The 18,549-nt window shown below is 36.2% G+C and overlaps 1 protein-coding gene across 1 annotated transcript in view; it reads right to left on the bottom strand.

The window, feature by feature from the left end:
• Positions 1–4,505: 4,505 nt before the first annotated feature.
• ADAMTS5 (ADAM metallopeptidase with thrombospondin type 1 motif 5) overlaps positions 4,506–18,549 on the bottom strand; it is a 49,849-nt gene continuing 35,805 nt past the window's right edge. The window contains exons 5-8 of the mRNA XM_003934347.4: positions 17,271–17,454; positions 16,723–16,898; positions 14,931–15,106; positions 4,506–9,362 (exon numbers count right to left, since the gene is read on the bottom strand). Of these exons, the coding sequence (XP_003934396.2) occupies positions 8,795–9,362; positions 14,931–15,106; positions 16,723–16,898; positions 17,271–17,454 (1,104 nt within the window). The 3' untranslated portion in view covers positions 4,506–8,794. The remainder of the gene's footprint in view (positions 9,363–14,930; positions 15,107–16,722; positions 16,899–17,270; positions 17,455–18,549) is intronic.

Genomic DNA, 18,549 nt, shown 5'->3' with positions numbered 1-18,549 from the left:
CAAGTCGTGAGTAAAGGAAAGGAAATCAGGCAAGTCGGTGGTATCAGATCCCGTGAGACCTTGAAGCCCATGGAGAGAAGATTGTTTCCTACTTTCAGTAAGATAGGAAGGTGTTGGAGAATATTTGGCAGAGGATTTCAATGATCTCACTTAATGTTTTTCATGATTAGTTTGGCTGTGAAGGCAGCAGGAAGTCCCATACAGAGGCATTTGCTGTTGTTGAGGACAGAAAAGATTGAAGGATTCTACTCATGTGGTAGCAGTGGAGGAGCTGTGAACGGGCTGGTCTTAAGATAATCTTTTAAAAAGAGTCATCTATTTCTTGTTCTCATATACTAATATTCTGTCTGGCATTCCTACAGCTGGTCATAGTCAGGCACTTCCGAAGTATCCTACCTATATAGGCTCTTGTGTCTTCTGTATCTTCTGCCTCTATCTATTCATCTCCAATCTCTGAGCTCCCATCCTGAAACTGCCTAAAATACAACTAAGGTCCTAGGAGCAAGACCTTGCTTTGAATATCTTTGAGTGTTCAAAGCTACATTTTTGAACAGGCAGAGGGCTGGTAAAGGAGCTTGACAGTAAGGAAACAATCTAGGGACCAGACATATGTCTAATAGGTACCAGATACATCTGGAAGATGAAGAAGTTAATGCTTCGCAACATTTTTGTAGATAAAACACTCTTTTTAAATCTAAAACGTGGCTCAGCCACTATTTTTGAAAGCCCTCTACTTATAAGTGATTAAGAAATATTCTTCCATGCTTTCCAAAATTTAGCTGCTTCTCATAAGAAAGAACAACAATAAAATGTCTGTAATTCCAATTCAAGGCAAATCCCAATGGAGGCTTAAATAGGGAGACAAAGCATTGTAGGCAGCTGGAAGTAGAAGGAGAAATCTACATTGCAGAAAATGTTATGAATGTACACTGGAGTGTAGTCTTGGGCTAGACGCTGCCCCAGATGGTTAATCATTCTGAGATTTGAGTCTTCCTTATGTGACAGACCTGGAAGGGAATTAGAAAAAGCAGGGCTATTCCACTATGCTCCCTCACCTGTGTCTACAGAATAATATATAATCATTTATTTTGTGGGAAAATATGATTTTAATTGTACAGATAAAATACTCAATAATATCTCAAAAAAAGACCCAACAGAATGTGAGACTTAGAGATGATTTCGACTTCACAAACATCTAGAATTCCATTTCTAAGCATCTCCTTGTTCATTCTACTCCTAATCTAAAAGCTGCCCCCATGACCTTTGTCCTTGTCTGACCCAACTCATTACCAATCTGTAAGGTAAAAAGGCGTAAAAACAACAACAAAACAAACAAACAAAAAAAACCAAACAAATAAAAAAAAAACCATCTTACCAGCAATTTCTTAGTTTTCTAAATCAAATTATCTGTCCTGTCTCCTTAAAGAACAATCCTCCATGCTACCTCAGTTCCTGACTCTATCCTTACTGCTTGCATAATTCTCCATAGTTTCCTTACCATTTTCATTGGAATTTTTGGATTGCTCTTGCTTTTACTCAGGGGGCTGACACATAAGGGCACTTAAACGCTTCCCTCCATTTCTCTAATCTTGCACAGGAAGTCCTCCAGCCACCCTGCAATCCCTCGCTCAGATTCACAGTCCAAAAGGATTTATGATTCAGTGCTTCCAGAAACCAACAATTGATAACAACCATTTAAGGTGCTTACAACAGTGATTGGCACTTGGTGAAACCTATTCAGTTAGTGTAAAAGGAATTGCAGTTTTTGCCATAAAAGGAATGGCAAAACAGGAATTACTTTTGTTCCAATGGACTAGATAATAATTAATGGCTACTATATTGTGACTGTTATCTGTAATACGGAATCTTAATACCAATCTCACCAGGGCCAAAGGGCATGGGGAGAAATTTGTAATAGAAAGTTTGTGGGGTGATTACCACAGGCCCTAACTCAATGAGATGTTGAATAAATCTTAGCTATGTTTTGATAGGTTGTGTGTGTGTGTGTGTGTGTGTAATACCATCTTTTAAAAAAATATAGATGTTTTAAATCATTTTGTTAAAAGTATACATCCTCCTAAGGAGAAAATTTAAAGTACCACAATTCTAAAATACTACTTGATATGAGAGGGAAATTCAGTGTTTGAAATGTATGCTAAAAAGTAATGATTTCAGCTTTAAAGGGAATTAAAACTCTTTGGAAGCTTAATGTTATAAATGTTATAAAATGGACTTTTGCTAGTCAATTTTAGGTTTTTAAAACATTTCTATGCATGTATTATTATCTCAACTGTTTATATCTGGACTAAGTTTAGATATAAAAGATAAAAATGAAGTGGCAGGTTACGTTGCTTGCTGTTTCTAATTTAACACCAGAATTTTAATAGTACACAGTCTTCAGGGGTTGATAGTCTGGTAAAAAGAACTTGAAGCAATAGTTTCATAGAACTTTAACTAAGGTAAAGTATTAATTATCTATGACAAAGAGAGTGAGCAATAATAGGAATTACAAAGAGCCTAGGGCTTCCCTGAGACCCGGCTGGGTGCTACCACCATTATGAGAAAATTAAAAATAAATGGACAATAGTCTCCAAATCTAACACATATGATATGCAGTACATACTTTAACCTAGTTTACAATTTATATTTATTATGCCCACTGAAACCACAAAAGCAATGTTTAATTTTACAGTTTAAAGTCACACATAGGGAAATGCTTTACAAAATAGGATATTGCTCCTCAATGAAAAATATTACAGTATAGGTCCCAAACGGCTCAGTCAAGTGGTTTACCTGAATAACAGAGCTGTTGTGGAATGCAGGCTACAAGACACAGTAATGCTTTAAATAGTTGATTAAGATTTGAAGGTTGCCGAAGCTGAGAGACACTTTAAACAAGACCCGTCTTAGTTTTCCAAGATTTTTGGTTTTTCAACTGCAGTATATACCATTGCTTCTGGAAAATTGAGGGTAATAAGCAGCTTACAATTTACATCTTATATACAGTATGTAAAAATTCAATGATTTTCTCTACCATCAAAGCAAGTTTCAAGGTTTAAAAATCTCAGTTATACCTACTTAGGTTTATTACTTGACTTTACTCGCAGATTCTAATATGGAAACCAAATATTTGTGCCATTGCTTCTATCAAATGCAATATATTTTAATCTATTTAGTTATCTGCAAAGTCTATTTACAAAACATGTGTATGATTTCCTCTGACTAATAGGTCATACAAATGTGTAAGTAGTGTTTGTCAACTCCTAATTGTAGCAAGATGAACCATCAATGTTTATGTCATGCCTGAGTGTGTAATGCAAAAATACCATCCAGAGACTATATATTTCTTAACCAAAAGTCTAGCTTTACAAAGTCACACAGTGTGGTCTTCTATTGTAAATATATTCTTAGTATAGGTAGACATGTTTCTAATATATTGTGAGTTGTTAAAAGACTGAGATATAGTCACCAAGTATTTACTATTAACCTAAACTATTGCAAAGCTTGTAAAAAAAAAAAATCAGGCCAAATATACATGAAAGTTTACGTCAAAGGCTGAGGACTTAGTGAATGCTGAAATATGACTCATCTAAAAGTCTGCTACTCTGGCCTGATACTCTTCAAGTTTTAATGACCCTTAAATGTCCTCAGATGCACATACAGTTTCTGTCACTGACCACTGTTGGTCAAAACAATCATTGGATGGGCTTATTTTCCAAACTTTGAGCATCAAGGTGTGCCCTACCCTGACAAAAAGCTTAGAGGTCTTCCTTGCAAACTGGAAAATCATGTAGAAAAATAGTAACTCAGAAATACCACATTTGACATTTGGTCATGAAAGATGTTAGCACCTCAATAAAAATTACAATTTTTCATCAGATGTGACAAAGGAAAGTGAAAAAAAAGTTTAAAAGCATGCCCTGGTTTTTGTTTTTTTCTTCCTACAAATCACAGTTTTCCTCACAGTGTTAGACTTTTAGGTCACGCTGATGTGGCAGTGCATTTTAGGATGATGGGCCATTACTTATTCTTTCATCTGGCCTTTACAGTCCACAGGGTCTAGTTAGTTGGACCCACAAAATAAGGACCAGAGACAGCAACATTATTGCTAAAGTGCAAGTGTATTAGTAGGATGCAATTAACTGGGCTAACTAATGTGTATGTTAATGTCTTACTTTTTTCAAAACTGACATCACCTAATAACATATTCCTTTATTTTTCCTATAAAACCTGCATTAAGAATGATATCATGACCCCCAGCAGGCATTTGCCAGAATGAATGTTTTGCTGATCTGAACACTACCTGTATTCCATTTTTTTTGACTAGTACATGGTTTTATATTTCAATATGTTCTCACAGATTAAATAAATGGAACACAATTATGCATTATAGAGTTGATGCACATCACGATGCTATAATTTGAGAAATCATCCTCATAGATTATGCTAATAGACGGTTATTAGGAAGATTTTTTTCCATGTACTAGCCAGTTAAGTTGATCTACTTGTTTGATAATGTAAAACTACTGATTGTCGGCAAATGAGAAAAACAATAGAGAAAGCATACAAGTTTCTTTTCTGTGTGTCTAAATGATACATTGTCTTGAATTTCGTTCTATTAAAGCTTTAGATGAGCATTTCTGTACACATGGCTATTTCATTTATTTAGTAGTTTTGAAATGTTAGCAAATATATTTGTATAGCATCATTTCATTATAAAGAGACTCATAATATTCACCCATCATGCCAATGAGATTATAAACTCTGCCAGAGACTATTAGAAAAATTTGATCATTATTAAATTCAATCTTATTTTACAAAGTATGAACTCTAAGAAACAGCATAAGTTCTGGACTTTGAATCTGGCTGCTGTCCTCACCTGAACCATTACAATGACCTTGTTGACAAGGAGGGAATCAATGGGGAAATATCACAAACAGAGATTGGCTGTGTGTCCCAGGGTGCTTTGTCTTATTGCCAGGATCAGGCTTTGAAATCACAGAGGCAAGCTGATATCATCAGAGGTGACTCTGCCTATTTCAAATCCTGTAATCACTCCATAGGGTTCAACAGTAGTAGAAAAACATCACATTCTCTTAATTGATACCCCATATTTGTAGAAACAGTTATAACTACTAGCATCTGTTAGACAAATCCAATTTATTTGTGCTTGTCTGTAGAATCCCACAGACACTAGAGACTAAATGATGTTAATTTTAGGGGGCATTTCTAAAGCAGAAAAGGACAACACATGGTTTTATTATCATTTGTATCCCCCAGAAGTTGTGTGTACACAACTTTCATCTAATGTATCAACATCAACTTGTCCAAGTTCCTCAATGAAGTGAAAGGATCTGATTCTTGGCTGTGTCTTAGCATCTACAGGAAGCTTTTAGGCTATCTGTGAACCCAAATTTAAAACTTGCACCTTGTTTCATTGAATGTTTCTCTTATTTGTGACTGGGAAAAATTAGTGTTAGTGTGATGTAAAAGACTTATTATCACAGCTACAAGTAATGAACACTATTAGTCATGAAAGATTAAAATTTCCTTGGAAAGAAAAATGGTAGTATCAGAATAAGAATACACGAGGAATATATACATATACACCTGTTTCACACAGAAAGCTTTCTCAAAAAAAAAAAATACAAAAGCAACCAGTGCTGTATATTATGTAAACTCACAAAGTGTAAAAGTGTACTTTATACACAAACATGAAGCATAAATTAAAAAGTAGAACAGCAAAACATTTTAAATATAGAAAAATTTGCACTTTTTTTGTTAAATAAGAATAAATAATTTTATCACACAAATTCACATACCAGTTGCAAAAACAATAAATTACCTTTTTTCAGTGCTGCAACTTTTTCTTTGTGATTCATCCCTAATTCCTAGTTTAATGGGATAAAACTGTTTCCACAGGAAGGCAAAGGAAGCTAACTTTATTGAATATATTATAACAATGCCCTTATATTTCTAAATAGCAAGGCAGGGCTTAATTTAAATTTTTTTGTTCTAGAGGAAATGAATGTCATTTTTTTTTCTGGCTCCCTTTGTATTTAATAAAACTTATTACGAAGTGCTTAGTTACGTAAGTGAGATTAGATTCTTACAAACCTGAGCATTTTCAGGCAAATTCTTTTTTTTTTTTTTTTAAGAAGTAGCCCCTAGCATCCTGAATTCTAGACATTTTTTTAAAAATTCAAGATGCATCAACGGAAAGTTGAAAGACAGCACAAAGTCTGTCTGAATTAGATTGAGTTGTATAGAATTTTCCATTTGTTCATAATTCTTGGTATCTATTGAACACCCCATTTCTTTGAATTTCAGTTTCCAATCCATATCATCTTCTCCAGGAATTTAAACATACATTCCTCAGTCAATCTAGTGAGATTCATAAGGAAAAGGTAGAAAAAACTACTTAAAAGCATGGAATAGTGGTTTATTTGCTCTAAGCTCTCTAGGATTGTTTCCATGAGAGGTGTAAACCATCACTGTTTGGGGGAAACATCAATCATTAATATCATATTAAAAATTTATGAGTATACTAAGAGAAGCAGAGCAGGAGACAACTACATTTATGGCTCAATTATTTTTTAATGTTGTTGGGAGTATAACCACAAAAAATAAAAATAAATTTGGTCACGTTTGAGTTACTTGATTAAAATTATTTCCAAAATGGAAAAAAGTAACATTAACCCCTCTCCTAATTCTTTTTGCACAGACAAATGGCAGTGGGATTATTATTATTATTATTATTATTATTTTCTGACTTATTTGACTAGGTTGGCTTTCTGCCCTTGGCATTGGGTGATCTCCAACAGGTATAGGTTATCAGCCGTGTACAGGCCTCATTTCTCAAACTGATAATTTGTTAAGAAAAAAAATGACTATATCTAAAGTAAAGTTAGTCTATGAAAATCCAAAGGATGATTATTGGTTTTGTAAAACAATTATTTGTTTAAAAAGCAATTTCTTAAGAAAATACTTAAAACAGTGAGATATCTATTTTCCTGGCCCACTGAAATGATGTGATATAGTGATCAGTTACATAATTCTTTTACATTAAAAGTATCTTACAATAAAAATAAACTCTCATGAGCTTGCGGACCTCTAACAATGGTTCCCTAGCATCTTTATATGAAAATCTTTAACAGGCACATTTGGTATGATTACTATGAATTTTTAAAAAAATAATTGGCTTTGCAGTATTTCACAAAAAAAGCAATCCCAATGAAATGAAACACCTTAGATTTTTCTAAGCTGTGAGGTTAGTGATGAGGAGGTATACATTTTACCATCTAAAAATATCTTTTTAGGTGTGTGCTTATAAAATAATTTCCATGTCTAACTATTCAAATTTATAACCTACTTACAACCTACCTAAACAGGTTCTGGAAACAAAAACAACAACTTCCTGAAAATCATCACATTTCGTCACTCAAACACTTACTGGTACAACCAAGCGCTTTCCAGTTGGGAAAAATCTTTAGTACAGTCAGAATATATTTAGATTTAAAAAATTCAGAAATTATTGCCTGTGGTGTGGAAACAGTCTTATTAATACTAACCACTTTTCTACATTAACCACATTAATAATGATAACCATTTCTCAATGTGGCTAACTACCAAGTGATCTTTAATGTTTCCAATAAACTAAGTCAAGAAGTACAAAATATTGTAGGTCTCACCAAACCCTTGAACAAAACAAGTAAGCAAACAGAAATGCATTTTAAAGGCTTGCTGGTAAGAGGTATACCAATGTTGAAGGTATTGGACATGATAGAAAACTTGCTGTGTGTTTTGTATGTATATTATACATTGTGAGATATCAGATGCTGGAAAGAGAAAATAGTTGTGAAAATACAAATTGAAAACACAGTGAAATATGATTTCTTTTCCTTTTAAATTTCCAATACAAGGAAACTAGTTTTTAGACTACTGAGTACTGATTACACACACACACACACACACACACACACACACACACACACCCTACTTCTACATCCAAAATTATGTATTAATTTGGCTAGCTACCTGAAAAAAATACAGGCAGTCAAAGGTTTAAGTAAATGAACCCGTGTATGTATTCAAATGACTAGATACACTGAGATCTATTTACTTTTCAAAATTTCTGAGAAGATACTTGCTGTCAAAATGGTTGTTTGACTGAAATTTTATCTCCTGTAGTCACAAAATACACTAAATCTTATTAAAACAGCAGCAAGTTCTTAATTTCCAGTAAAATATCCACAGCTCTTTCTGGAAACTGAAGGAAGTTGAAATAGCTGCAGACCTACTTTGGTCAAACACTTTTTTTATAGAAATATATATATATATATATATATGTATATTTTAATAGAACCAAGAGATATAAAGTGACATACCAAGTGAGAATGTACTTACAAACAGTAAAAGAAGCTACTGTGTATTATGGGTGAAAAATGATTATGTTGCCGTTAAAGACATTCTAAAGAGGTAGGTGACAAGGGGGAGACTGTTCTGCCATCTTCAAATGTCCCCTGATTCTACATTCATTAGTGTTTCTTTCTTGTAAGCCCAGGGGGTGTTTGATAACTCCCAAGTTTTTCTATATTGCAAAGTCACCACTGTCACGTGAAGCAGTGCACATCCTCTTTTGGTCACAGAGAGCAGATTCTGCCCATAATTGGACTCCTGTTGACAATGTCACTGAAGCATGACTTTCTGTGCGTTCTGTAGACTTCTTGTTCACCACGGCTGCATCAGTGCTGAATCCTCCAGTTACCTTTGTGCATAAGATCGTAACCACAGGCTAACATTTCTTCAGCAAGCATTGCTTAAATGCAGAAGGCCTTTGGGAGAGAGGACATCCTTTTGCTAACTTCCGGTTTCCATCCTGGCACTGCACTGTCCTGGTGTGCCAGCCTGTGTCACAGGTCCTAGAGCAGGCGAGCCATGGGCCCGTGACCCACTGCAGCTGCGAAGTGTGTGATCCCACTTTATTGCTGCCATGACCACTGACAGAGTTTACTTTTGGAGCAGACTTATTGGGAACAAAAAAGCTGTAACGGACGTCTAATGGTTTAGTGGGGTCCGTTGCAAGAATCTGCACTATTAGAATTTCCTTCGTGGCAGAGTAGCCCATGCCATGCAAGAAGTCATCCCTGTGGCTCCAACCGCTATAGTTCATGACTGTTCCGTTGATGTCAATGATAGTCTCCGAAGTGGAGATCATGTACTTTCCATTGATTAGGTACTCACCGTTTTTCTTTTTCAGGGCTAAATAGGCAGTGAATCTAGTCTGATCTTTGGCTTTGAACTGTCGAACTTTTATGTGGGTTGCTCCTTCAGGGATCCTCACCACATCAGTGTAACCCTTACTAGAAGAAGAAATGTTCACGGGAAGCAGGGGTGGTAGGTAAAAAAAAAAGGAGAAAAAAGAAGTAAACACTTAAATGAATAAACAGAAATTCTCTGAAAGTCTTTTCTTAACACACAGTTTTAATGTGTTTAAGAGATTAGTTTAAAATTGGGTTTGCAAATTATTTTTTATGACAGAATTGCATTTAGACTACAATGTTATATACAATTTAATTGAGCTGTTCAAAATTAGAATGATGCTAGCAACCTGCCTTTATTTAAAAAATTTATGGCTGGGTGTGGTGGCTCATGCCTGTAATCCTAGCGCTTTGGGAGGCCGAGGCAGGTGGATCACCTGAGGTCGGGAGTTTGAGACCAGCCTGGCCAATATGGTGAAACCCCGTCTCTACTACAAATACAAAATTAGCCGGGTGTGGTGATGCACATCTGTAGTCCCAGCTACTCGGGAGGCTGGCACTGGAGAATCGCTTGAACTCCGGAGATGGAGGTTGCAGTGAACGAAGATTGAGCCACTACACTCTAGCCTGAGCGACAGAGCCAGACTCCATCTCAAAAAAAAAAAAATACTAACTTTCAAGATTCATACAACCATTTTCATCCTTATAAAATCCTATCATCTTTACAAATCTACTTTACATTTTTTTCTGGCACAAAATGGGATATATTTAAACATAAACTGACCAAAATATGCCTTCACTTAATCTCATATAATTCTGTAATGTTTCTCAAATTTGCTTGCACATTAGAATTAGGTGAGAATCTTGTAAATCTTCCAGAGCCTACCCACACCCCAGACCAATTAAATCCCCGTCTTCCAGGATCAGGCACAGGCAAGAGTGCTTTTTGAAACTCCTCACGTTGTTCCAATGTGCACAGTAACTTAGGATCACAGATTTAATTAGATTTTGGACTGGAGATGAGTAGAATCTCTGCATCCCTTTCTACTAGAACTCTGGATTTTATAGGACAGGCCACTAAATGAAGCATACAATTCTGAAATTGGGTAATGATATTACTAATACCATCATAAAAGGGGAATTTTTAAAAATGACTTAGCAAATTTTTCTGAATTCTTAGTGCCCATAAGACATTATAGATTGAGAAAGACCTTATGATGAATGACATAAGTCTTCAAAGAGCAATCATCTGTTTGGGAAAATGGGCAAAGGCATAAATATCTTTAATACCCATAAACCTGTGATGAATGCTTGGATGGAAATGCTAGTTAAGCAATGAGGGTGAAGTGAGGAGTCAACTTTTGCCCAAATTTTTGCCTTTTTAAGTAATTTCATAATAAAGTCCGTACATATTCCACTTTCCTAGTTATTTAAACAGGAATATTATTGCTTGCTCAGTTTGACTGACTTCAGAGCGTTTCCAGTTCTCATTCACATGCTAAAAATCCAGATGTCTTTCCCTTACTCCAGAGTTTCCTCTGAATTGGAGAGGAAACTTACCGCCAAGGAGGCCCCTGCCTACAGGCCAGTCTATTCTACAGTGACAGCCAGACAGCTGTTAAAGCTTCCTACAGTGTTGAAGATAGAGATGCAATACGCAGGGCATTGCTTATTCTGTATAATTCTATTCATTATTTTCATTTTTGTAGTACATTACAGATCAGACTTTGTTACAGATGTTTTTTGTAGTACCTAATATTAATAAAGAATCCATGAAACTATGGTGGCTTCAAAGTCAAAAGGATGTTGGAGAATTCCTTGAGGCCAAGAGTTCAAGAACGCCTGTGCAATATAGGGAAGACCTTGTCTCTACAAAAAATGAAAAAGATAGCCGGGGATGGTAGCACATGTCTATGCTCCTAGCTACTGTGAGGGCTGAGGTGGGAGAATCACTTTAACCCAGGTCTTTGAGGCTGCAGTGAGCTACGATTGCACCACTGCACTCCAGCCTGAGTAACAGAATGAAACTCTATCTTAAAGGAGGCGATGTTGGAGATAAATATATCATCTTACACAGAAAGGGTATGAAATGGGGATATATGAAAGTATTTGAACAAGTTCACTGCAGAACTAGTTAGTGGCAGTGTTAGGGTTAAACACCAGGCTCAGCTGGGCGCAGTGGCTCACACCTGTAATCCCAGCACTTTGGGAGGCCAAGGCAGGGGCATCACCTGAGGACAGGAGTTTGAGACCAGCCTGGCAAACATGGTGAAACTCCTTCTCTACTAAAAATACAAAAAGTATCTGGGCGTGGTGGCCCATGCCTTAAATCCCAGCTATTTCAGAGGCTGAGGCATGAGAATCACTTGAACCTGGGAGGTGGAGGTTGTAGTCAGTCAAGATCATGCCGCTGCACTCCAGCCTGGACAACAGAATGAGACTCTGTCAAAAAAGAAAGAAAAAAAGAAAAAAAAGCCAGCTTCCTGACTCCCAATTAGTGCTCTTTTTCACTCTGTCCCAAGGCATAAAACCCTGAACCCTGCCAGTCATGTTACAGCAGTTAAATGAAATTAAATTCTGGGTATGTCCAGAGTTTAAATGATGACCAGTAAACAGTAAGAAAAATAAAGGATAAAGGATAAGGAAACCTTTTTTTGGTGTTTATCCTTGTTCCTTAAAGCTTGTCTCATCTTGATGAGAATCAGTGTGATGGGCAGTATTGCTGCAGGTATTCAAACTGAGTTTCACAAGCACTGGTAAGCCTGAGTATTCGTGCCCTGATTTTTTTAGTGCCTTAGTAAAGATGATTCTCTTGGTATTCCTTATTCCTTTTCTTTACACCCTGATTGGTATCATTTACACTCCAGACACTGACCAGCTTCCCTGACTACGATAAATGCATGTGATTTTCATATAACTCTGATAAAGTATGGCTGGCAGGGCAATGGAATCTTGGTTTGTTCAGGGCTATCTGCACAGTGCTAAGAACAATATCTGTCATGAAGAAATACATTCATTTACATTCAAGCATGTTGTCCGGGAAGGGGATGTTTTAGTCAACTCCCAGCAAACAAAGTATGTGGTGATATCAACTGATAAGAGTTGTGAAGAAACAGAGTAAGAAGTTAGACAGTAATGGTGGGAATGGAGGAGGTATCTTGTTCATTTGTGATAGCCGCTATCTGGGAAGGTGACATTTGACAGAGACCTAAAGAGAATCTGGAAGGTGTATTGCTTACTAATAGCGGAAAGTGTTCCAGGCAGAGGAAATAGCCTTCACATACCTGGTGTCATGTTTTTGAGGTACCAGAAAGTCCATTGTGGTCAGAGCAGAGCAAGAGAAAGGGACAGTGTAGAAAAGACACAGAGGAGGGAAGGGGTTAGTTAGATCTTTCAGCACTTGGAGATTACAATACAGTCTTGGGCATTGACTCTAAGTAAGATGGAAGCCATTGGAGGGTATTGATCAAAGGAATGCAATGATCTGATTTAGGTAATAGCCATGGCTTCTCTTGCTTGGTAAGATGAGATTGAGAGGCAAAGGGTCCAGAGGCCAGCGAGAAGACTACAGTCTTAGTCTAGGCAAGATCTGAATAACACTTGGATTGCAGTGGGAGTGGTGACGGTGGTGAGGGGCACCTGGATGCTGGAGATGTGGAAATAGAACTGACAGGATCTGCTGATGGATGGATGTGGAGTGTGAGAGAAAATGAGATGTGAACTATGACTCCAAAGTTTGGGCTTAAATAGTGGAAAGACTGAGTTGCCATTTACTAAGATGAGGAAAACTGAGGGAGGGGCGAGTTAAGATTAGGGTCATATTATGAATAGGCTTAAACTTGATGAAATATTTTAATATGTATTAACCCATTTCATCTTCACAACAGTTTTATTAACTGTATGATAATAATTACTAGTATTTCCACTTTACTTTTTTTTTTTTTCCACTTTGCTTTTGAGTAAATCTCATGGGAAAGAAATTAGGTAACAATTCAAGGATCACATGGCCAAGGAATCAGCCAAAGCTTGATTACAAATATTCCAGCCTGAGATCAATGTTCTTTTTTTATAAATCATAGAAGTTACTATGGCCTCCATAGGTAATTAATTTTAATGACTCAAACAGGTCATTTGTACCATAATATAATTTTGGTCAAACCAATTTGCAAGTGATTACATTGCACACCACTTGTTGCTATAATGAATTTCTTCATCTTTTCTTGTGATAAAATGTGCAGATATTAGTTGTCAACACAAAAACACTTAAAATGCTAAATTTAGCATTTTGGAAGGGGATTTATAACTTTATATAGGAGAGAAAATATACCATATCGTATATAAGGTATTGCTTTTTAAAAATATTTTTGTTTCTAATATGATTCCTGAATTCTCTCTCTCCTTATCTTCCCCTCCCTCCCTCTCTCTTTTCTTCTTTATTTCTTTTTCTTTCTTTCTTTCTCTCTCTCTCTCTCTGTTCTTTATTTCTTCCCTTCTTTCTTTCTCTTTCCTTTCTTCTTTTTTTTTTTTTTCTCAAAATGACCTGCACAGTCTAGGGTTTCAGTTATGGTGTCTGCTCTTCTCTGGCTTTCATCAGCCATGGAGGATTGGCTGACTCCTAAATTTTCAGTCCATCTTATTTTTAAAACAACAAGTTGAAGTGGTCATCCATCTCTAAGGTGTTTTATACCTTTTAAACATATAAAAATGTAGGATATAATTGTATATGCAGGGTTTTTGACATAGAAGGTCTAACACAATTAGGTGAATAATTGTCATTTCTTTAGCAAACAGAATTAGTAATGCATATTTTAACTCAAAATAAATTTTTCAGCCATATATTTTCAAATCACATCAGAGATAACTTATAGTTTTTTTTACATTAACATGTTTAATTATTTTAACAAATCCTATTGTTAATTTGGTTTATATGTTACTTTCAAGTTACAGACAACACAGATACATACAATGAATACCACTCAGCCTAAGAGTGATTTGGAGAAGAGGAGAAGCAAGCCTGTATTTTATCAGATTCTAGCCAACTCAGCCATCCTACCTGATAGCATATTTTATGCTAGAAATTGGTACTTTACAAACTTAAATATTTAAAGTATAATCTAGTACCACAAGAGGAAGCAGGAGACAGACATTGCTGTATATATTTGTTTAGAGAGTGGATATAAACCAGGATACTTCACTATCAAATAGGATTATTGCTCACACCACTGCAGTGAACTTACATTTTGCAAGGAGAAATGTTTTCTTAAAAAAAAAAAACACAGTATACGGAGAATTTGTTTTGAAAAATATAGTTGAGATAGAAACCAGCCAATCTTCCCTAAATTGTTTTAGGAGTAACAATAGAACTGCAAGATAGCACTCAAGTAGAATGTCACCCACTTTTTCTTTTCAATTTTCTGATTCTGCAAGCTATTGACTCCCATGGCTACTGCAGTTTATCTGCTTCCAGAAGCACCATAAGTTTTCCCTGAGCAACCAGAATTTTAGTCATATCCTCTCTCTTCCTTCTCATATTCAAAATGTGTTACCAGAGCCACCTTAGACCTCCTCCTATAGATAACTCAAGATGTAATATGAGTCCCTCTTTATCAATTTTGCAAGAATCTAAAGCTTTGTTCAATTCATATGAAGGCAAAGGTTCTATCATATTACCTTTTCTTAGTAAAGGTTCCAACAATCTTTGTACAGCTGGAGTTGTCTCCTCCACATACTCCGCACTTGTCATACTGCAGCTTTGAGCCGATGATGCCGTCACAACCAGTTCTCACACACTTCCCCCGGACACAGACAGAATTACTGTATGGCCTACATTCAGTTCCATCGATCACCTGAATCATGCAAACACATTAGCAGTGGGAAATGGGTGTGTCAGTATTTGCTCTTTTGGTCAACTAGTAAGTTCTTATTTGTGATTTTCTGAGTTTGATTGGCATAGACAATACATTAAGAATAAAAGCCAAAAAACATAGTTTCCAGAAGTATCTAACTGAAAAATCCTTGACATATTGGCAGAAAGCATTCTCGGATAAGCCTAGGTTACACATATTCTCTTGAGCTTACCTCTGACTGTGTTAGGAGACACGAAGTACTCATCTACGTTTTTGTATTTATACTACATTCTCAGGGTTCAATCGTGACTTTTTACAGTTATAGAAGTAATCTTTTCACTTAGTGTTTTGGATTATCATTTCTGTATAAAAGTGAATATGAGCAGGCTTGAGAACGCAAAGATCCTTCTTTGTTGCATAATTGTTATTATAATGACAAATTTGAAAATCTAAACTTGACATTCAAAGCTATGTCATGGTTGGAGAGCATTCCCTACTATGTGTTGAACTGTCAGACACTGAAATAGAGACAACCAAATTAGTATAGAAAAAGGAGTCTGGGGAAGTTAGAGGAACATAATTCTGGAAGAGACTGTATATATTTTTAATAAAGGGATTAGTGTAGAGGTAAAAAGCTAGTTATAAAACAGTGTGTCTATAGATTGTGGCTTGTGCATGTGAGTATATATATATATATACATATATATATATATACTCACACATATATATAAATAAGCCTATACATTTTATATTTATGTACATAGAAAACTCTTCTTATGCATGTGCGTGTGTGTGTGTGAATTGAAGTAGAATATACTTCATCAGGTTAATAGCTCTGTAGATGGTGGTATTTTCATGTTTTTATTTCTGTGTAGTACTTTTAAATAAAAATGTATTATTTTCTAATAAAACCATGATATTTAAAAAATTATATAAGTTGGACACTAGCTTGTTTCTCAATAACATGCTATAAATCTCTGAAGACCAAGTTTCAGAAGTGACTTTAAATGTAGCAACTATTTACAAATTTATAAATTGCTGTATAATCCTGACCATAAGAATAAAACTCTGCTATAGATTTAGAAAGCACTCACCTGCAAAAATAAGGCATATTTCATACACAAATATTATAACATAGATAACTAGAGGGACATTGATTCATATTAAGGGTTCAAGACTTATTCAAAACCCTGAGTCAGAGGTATATGATCTTGAAACCCATCCTCATGGCTCATCAAAGGAATTCTTAAGTAAATAATAGAAAAACAGAGAAAGTTTTCTTGCCTTACAATCTCCTTTAGGAGATTGGTGCTTAGGAAATACTAGTTGTTTTCATGGTTACTTTAAAGTTAAGGTCACACTTTGCCTTTGTTGACAGGGAGTTCCACCTTTTAAATATAGCTTTTAAAACATTTACTTGTTCTATTTATGAAATAATTTTTATTCATTGTATAAAGCTTGAAAATATAGAAGTTATAGAGATGAAAATAAAAACCTTCAAAAGTCTAACTGACCCCAAACTAATAACTGTTTACACTTGGCATCTGCAGGCTTCCTTCAACCAAATAATTTCCACCAGCACGCCTACTGCTTCTGAACAGTTGGTGTGTAGTTACCTTTGGAGAAAACACCACATAATAGCCAGTGCCCTTGGCTCTGCATGTCAGCTTACACACATCCCCTGGCAGGACGCCTGCGTATTTGGGAACCCACTCCACAAAAGTTTTGACTCCCTTTGCATCCGACTGATAGCCATTTTTGGCCTCACACTGTTCATGACGAAATGATTTACCTGGAAAACAAACATGTTCCAGTATTACCTTATAGGTTCTGCAACCTAGATATATTCTTGTGTGTTTAAATTAGTTAATTACAAGGGAAAGATGCAAACATTGTGCTTTTTTTCCCCCCCCAGTCTTTACTCACCAATGCTGATGGATTTTACCTAGACATAGAGTTCAAATGGTAATTATTTATTCCATCTCTGAATACTCTATTGCTTATAATAATAACTTAGAAATCACGTGTTTGTACTTGATCTGCATATGGGTGGAATTCTGTAGTATAAGATTAATGTTAGTTTCCTAGCTTCCCCTATTTATTATTGCTAGAATACAAATGACACATAGCATGTGTTGGTTGCCGGCACTTGGGGGCAGCGTACCATTGGGTGGGCAGGGTGTGAAACTGCAGGAGCGGTAGATGGCCCTCTTGCCTGTGCAGTAACGTCCGTTATTTCTGGGAGCAGGGTTATTGCAGTGACGATAGGCAAACTGCACTCCTCCCCCACATGAGCGAGAACACTGGCCCCAGGATCCCCAAGATCCCCAGTTGCCATGGCTTGATGTCTGAAATAGAAAATAGAAGGTATTTTAACTCAGATGAGAGAAAAACATTCAAAATGTGCATTTGGAAATCACTTGCATTTAATGACAGAGTGGAAGCTCTGTCACAGATACAGTTATATTTTCACTGAATTTAACAGGATCATGCTTTGGAAATGCAACACATTCCCAATTCTAAGCAGTTTATCTTCTCCACCCTTCCCACTCCAGTGCTAGAGGATCTGAAAGCGTCATTCTAAGTACTGAGCACACCACAAAGATTACCTCCTGGTTTCTATGGGTCATTTTAAATTATGTCTTCTGATATGGTCCATCTCTGTTAAAATCACTGAACCATTGTAACTTTTTGTCCACTCTGATCTTGGATCTTTATTGAAACATACAATGCTGAAGGATCTACATGACACTGGGCATTATTTAACTGTGTTTGCATCTCTTTCTCTGTTAAGCAGTAAAACTCTGCAGTCCCTCTGTTGATATCCCACATTCTGTCTGTGACAGACTCTATGACGTACATAAATGTATCTGATAGACCCAATTTGGCTTAATTCATAATTAGATGTGACAGATTCTGAAGTACACTCAGGCCATGCATGCAGACACACCCCTTAAAAAAAAAGAGCCCAAGTCTATTTCTCTGGACACATTCTGGGAGGGAGCTCAGAGATTCCGACAGGAAGAATATGATCAACTGCTTTGCTGAGAGGTTATATGTACCGCCTCTGACTGACTCAGTCAGGCTGTCTGACGTTGCATGGTTGGGTGATACCCTGAAAGAGGCAGGCAATGAGCACATATAATCCTTTCAGGAACTTTGCAAATCTTGTGGGTTGAGAGGGAGCACATATTTTACTCAGGCCTTGAAAATTAATAGGGCAGTCGCTGACCTGAAGTTGGACTGTGTATATGGTGGCAGAGGTGTTTCCCTGGAGCAGTCATAAGTTACTTTAGCTCCTAAATTTAGATTAACTTATTGTCAGGGTAAGAAAGTGACATTTGGAGCTCACCAAATATGTACAAGGACCACATGTGTCAGCTCCGTTATGACCTTCTTACTGAATTTAAATATTTATATTCTGATAATGTTAGCAAGACAAG

The sequence above is a fragment of the Saimiri boliviensis genome, chromosome 18, assembly GCF_048565385.1.
Source record: "Saimiri boliviensis isolate mSaiBol1 chromosome 18, mSaiBol1.pri, whole genome shotgun sequence".
Classification (NCBI taxonomy): domain Eukaryota; kingdom Metazoa; phylum Chordata; class Mammalia; order Primates; family Cebidae; genus Saimiri; species Saimiri boliviensis.
Note: the sequence above shows the minus strand (reverse complement) of the source record. Positions and strands in the feature narration are given on the sequence as shown.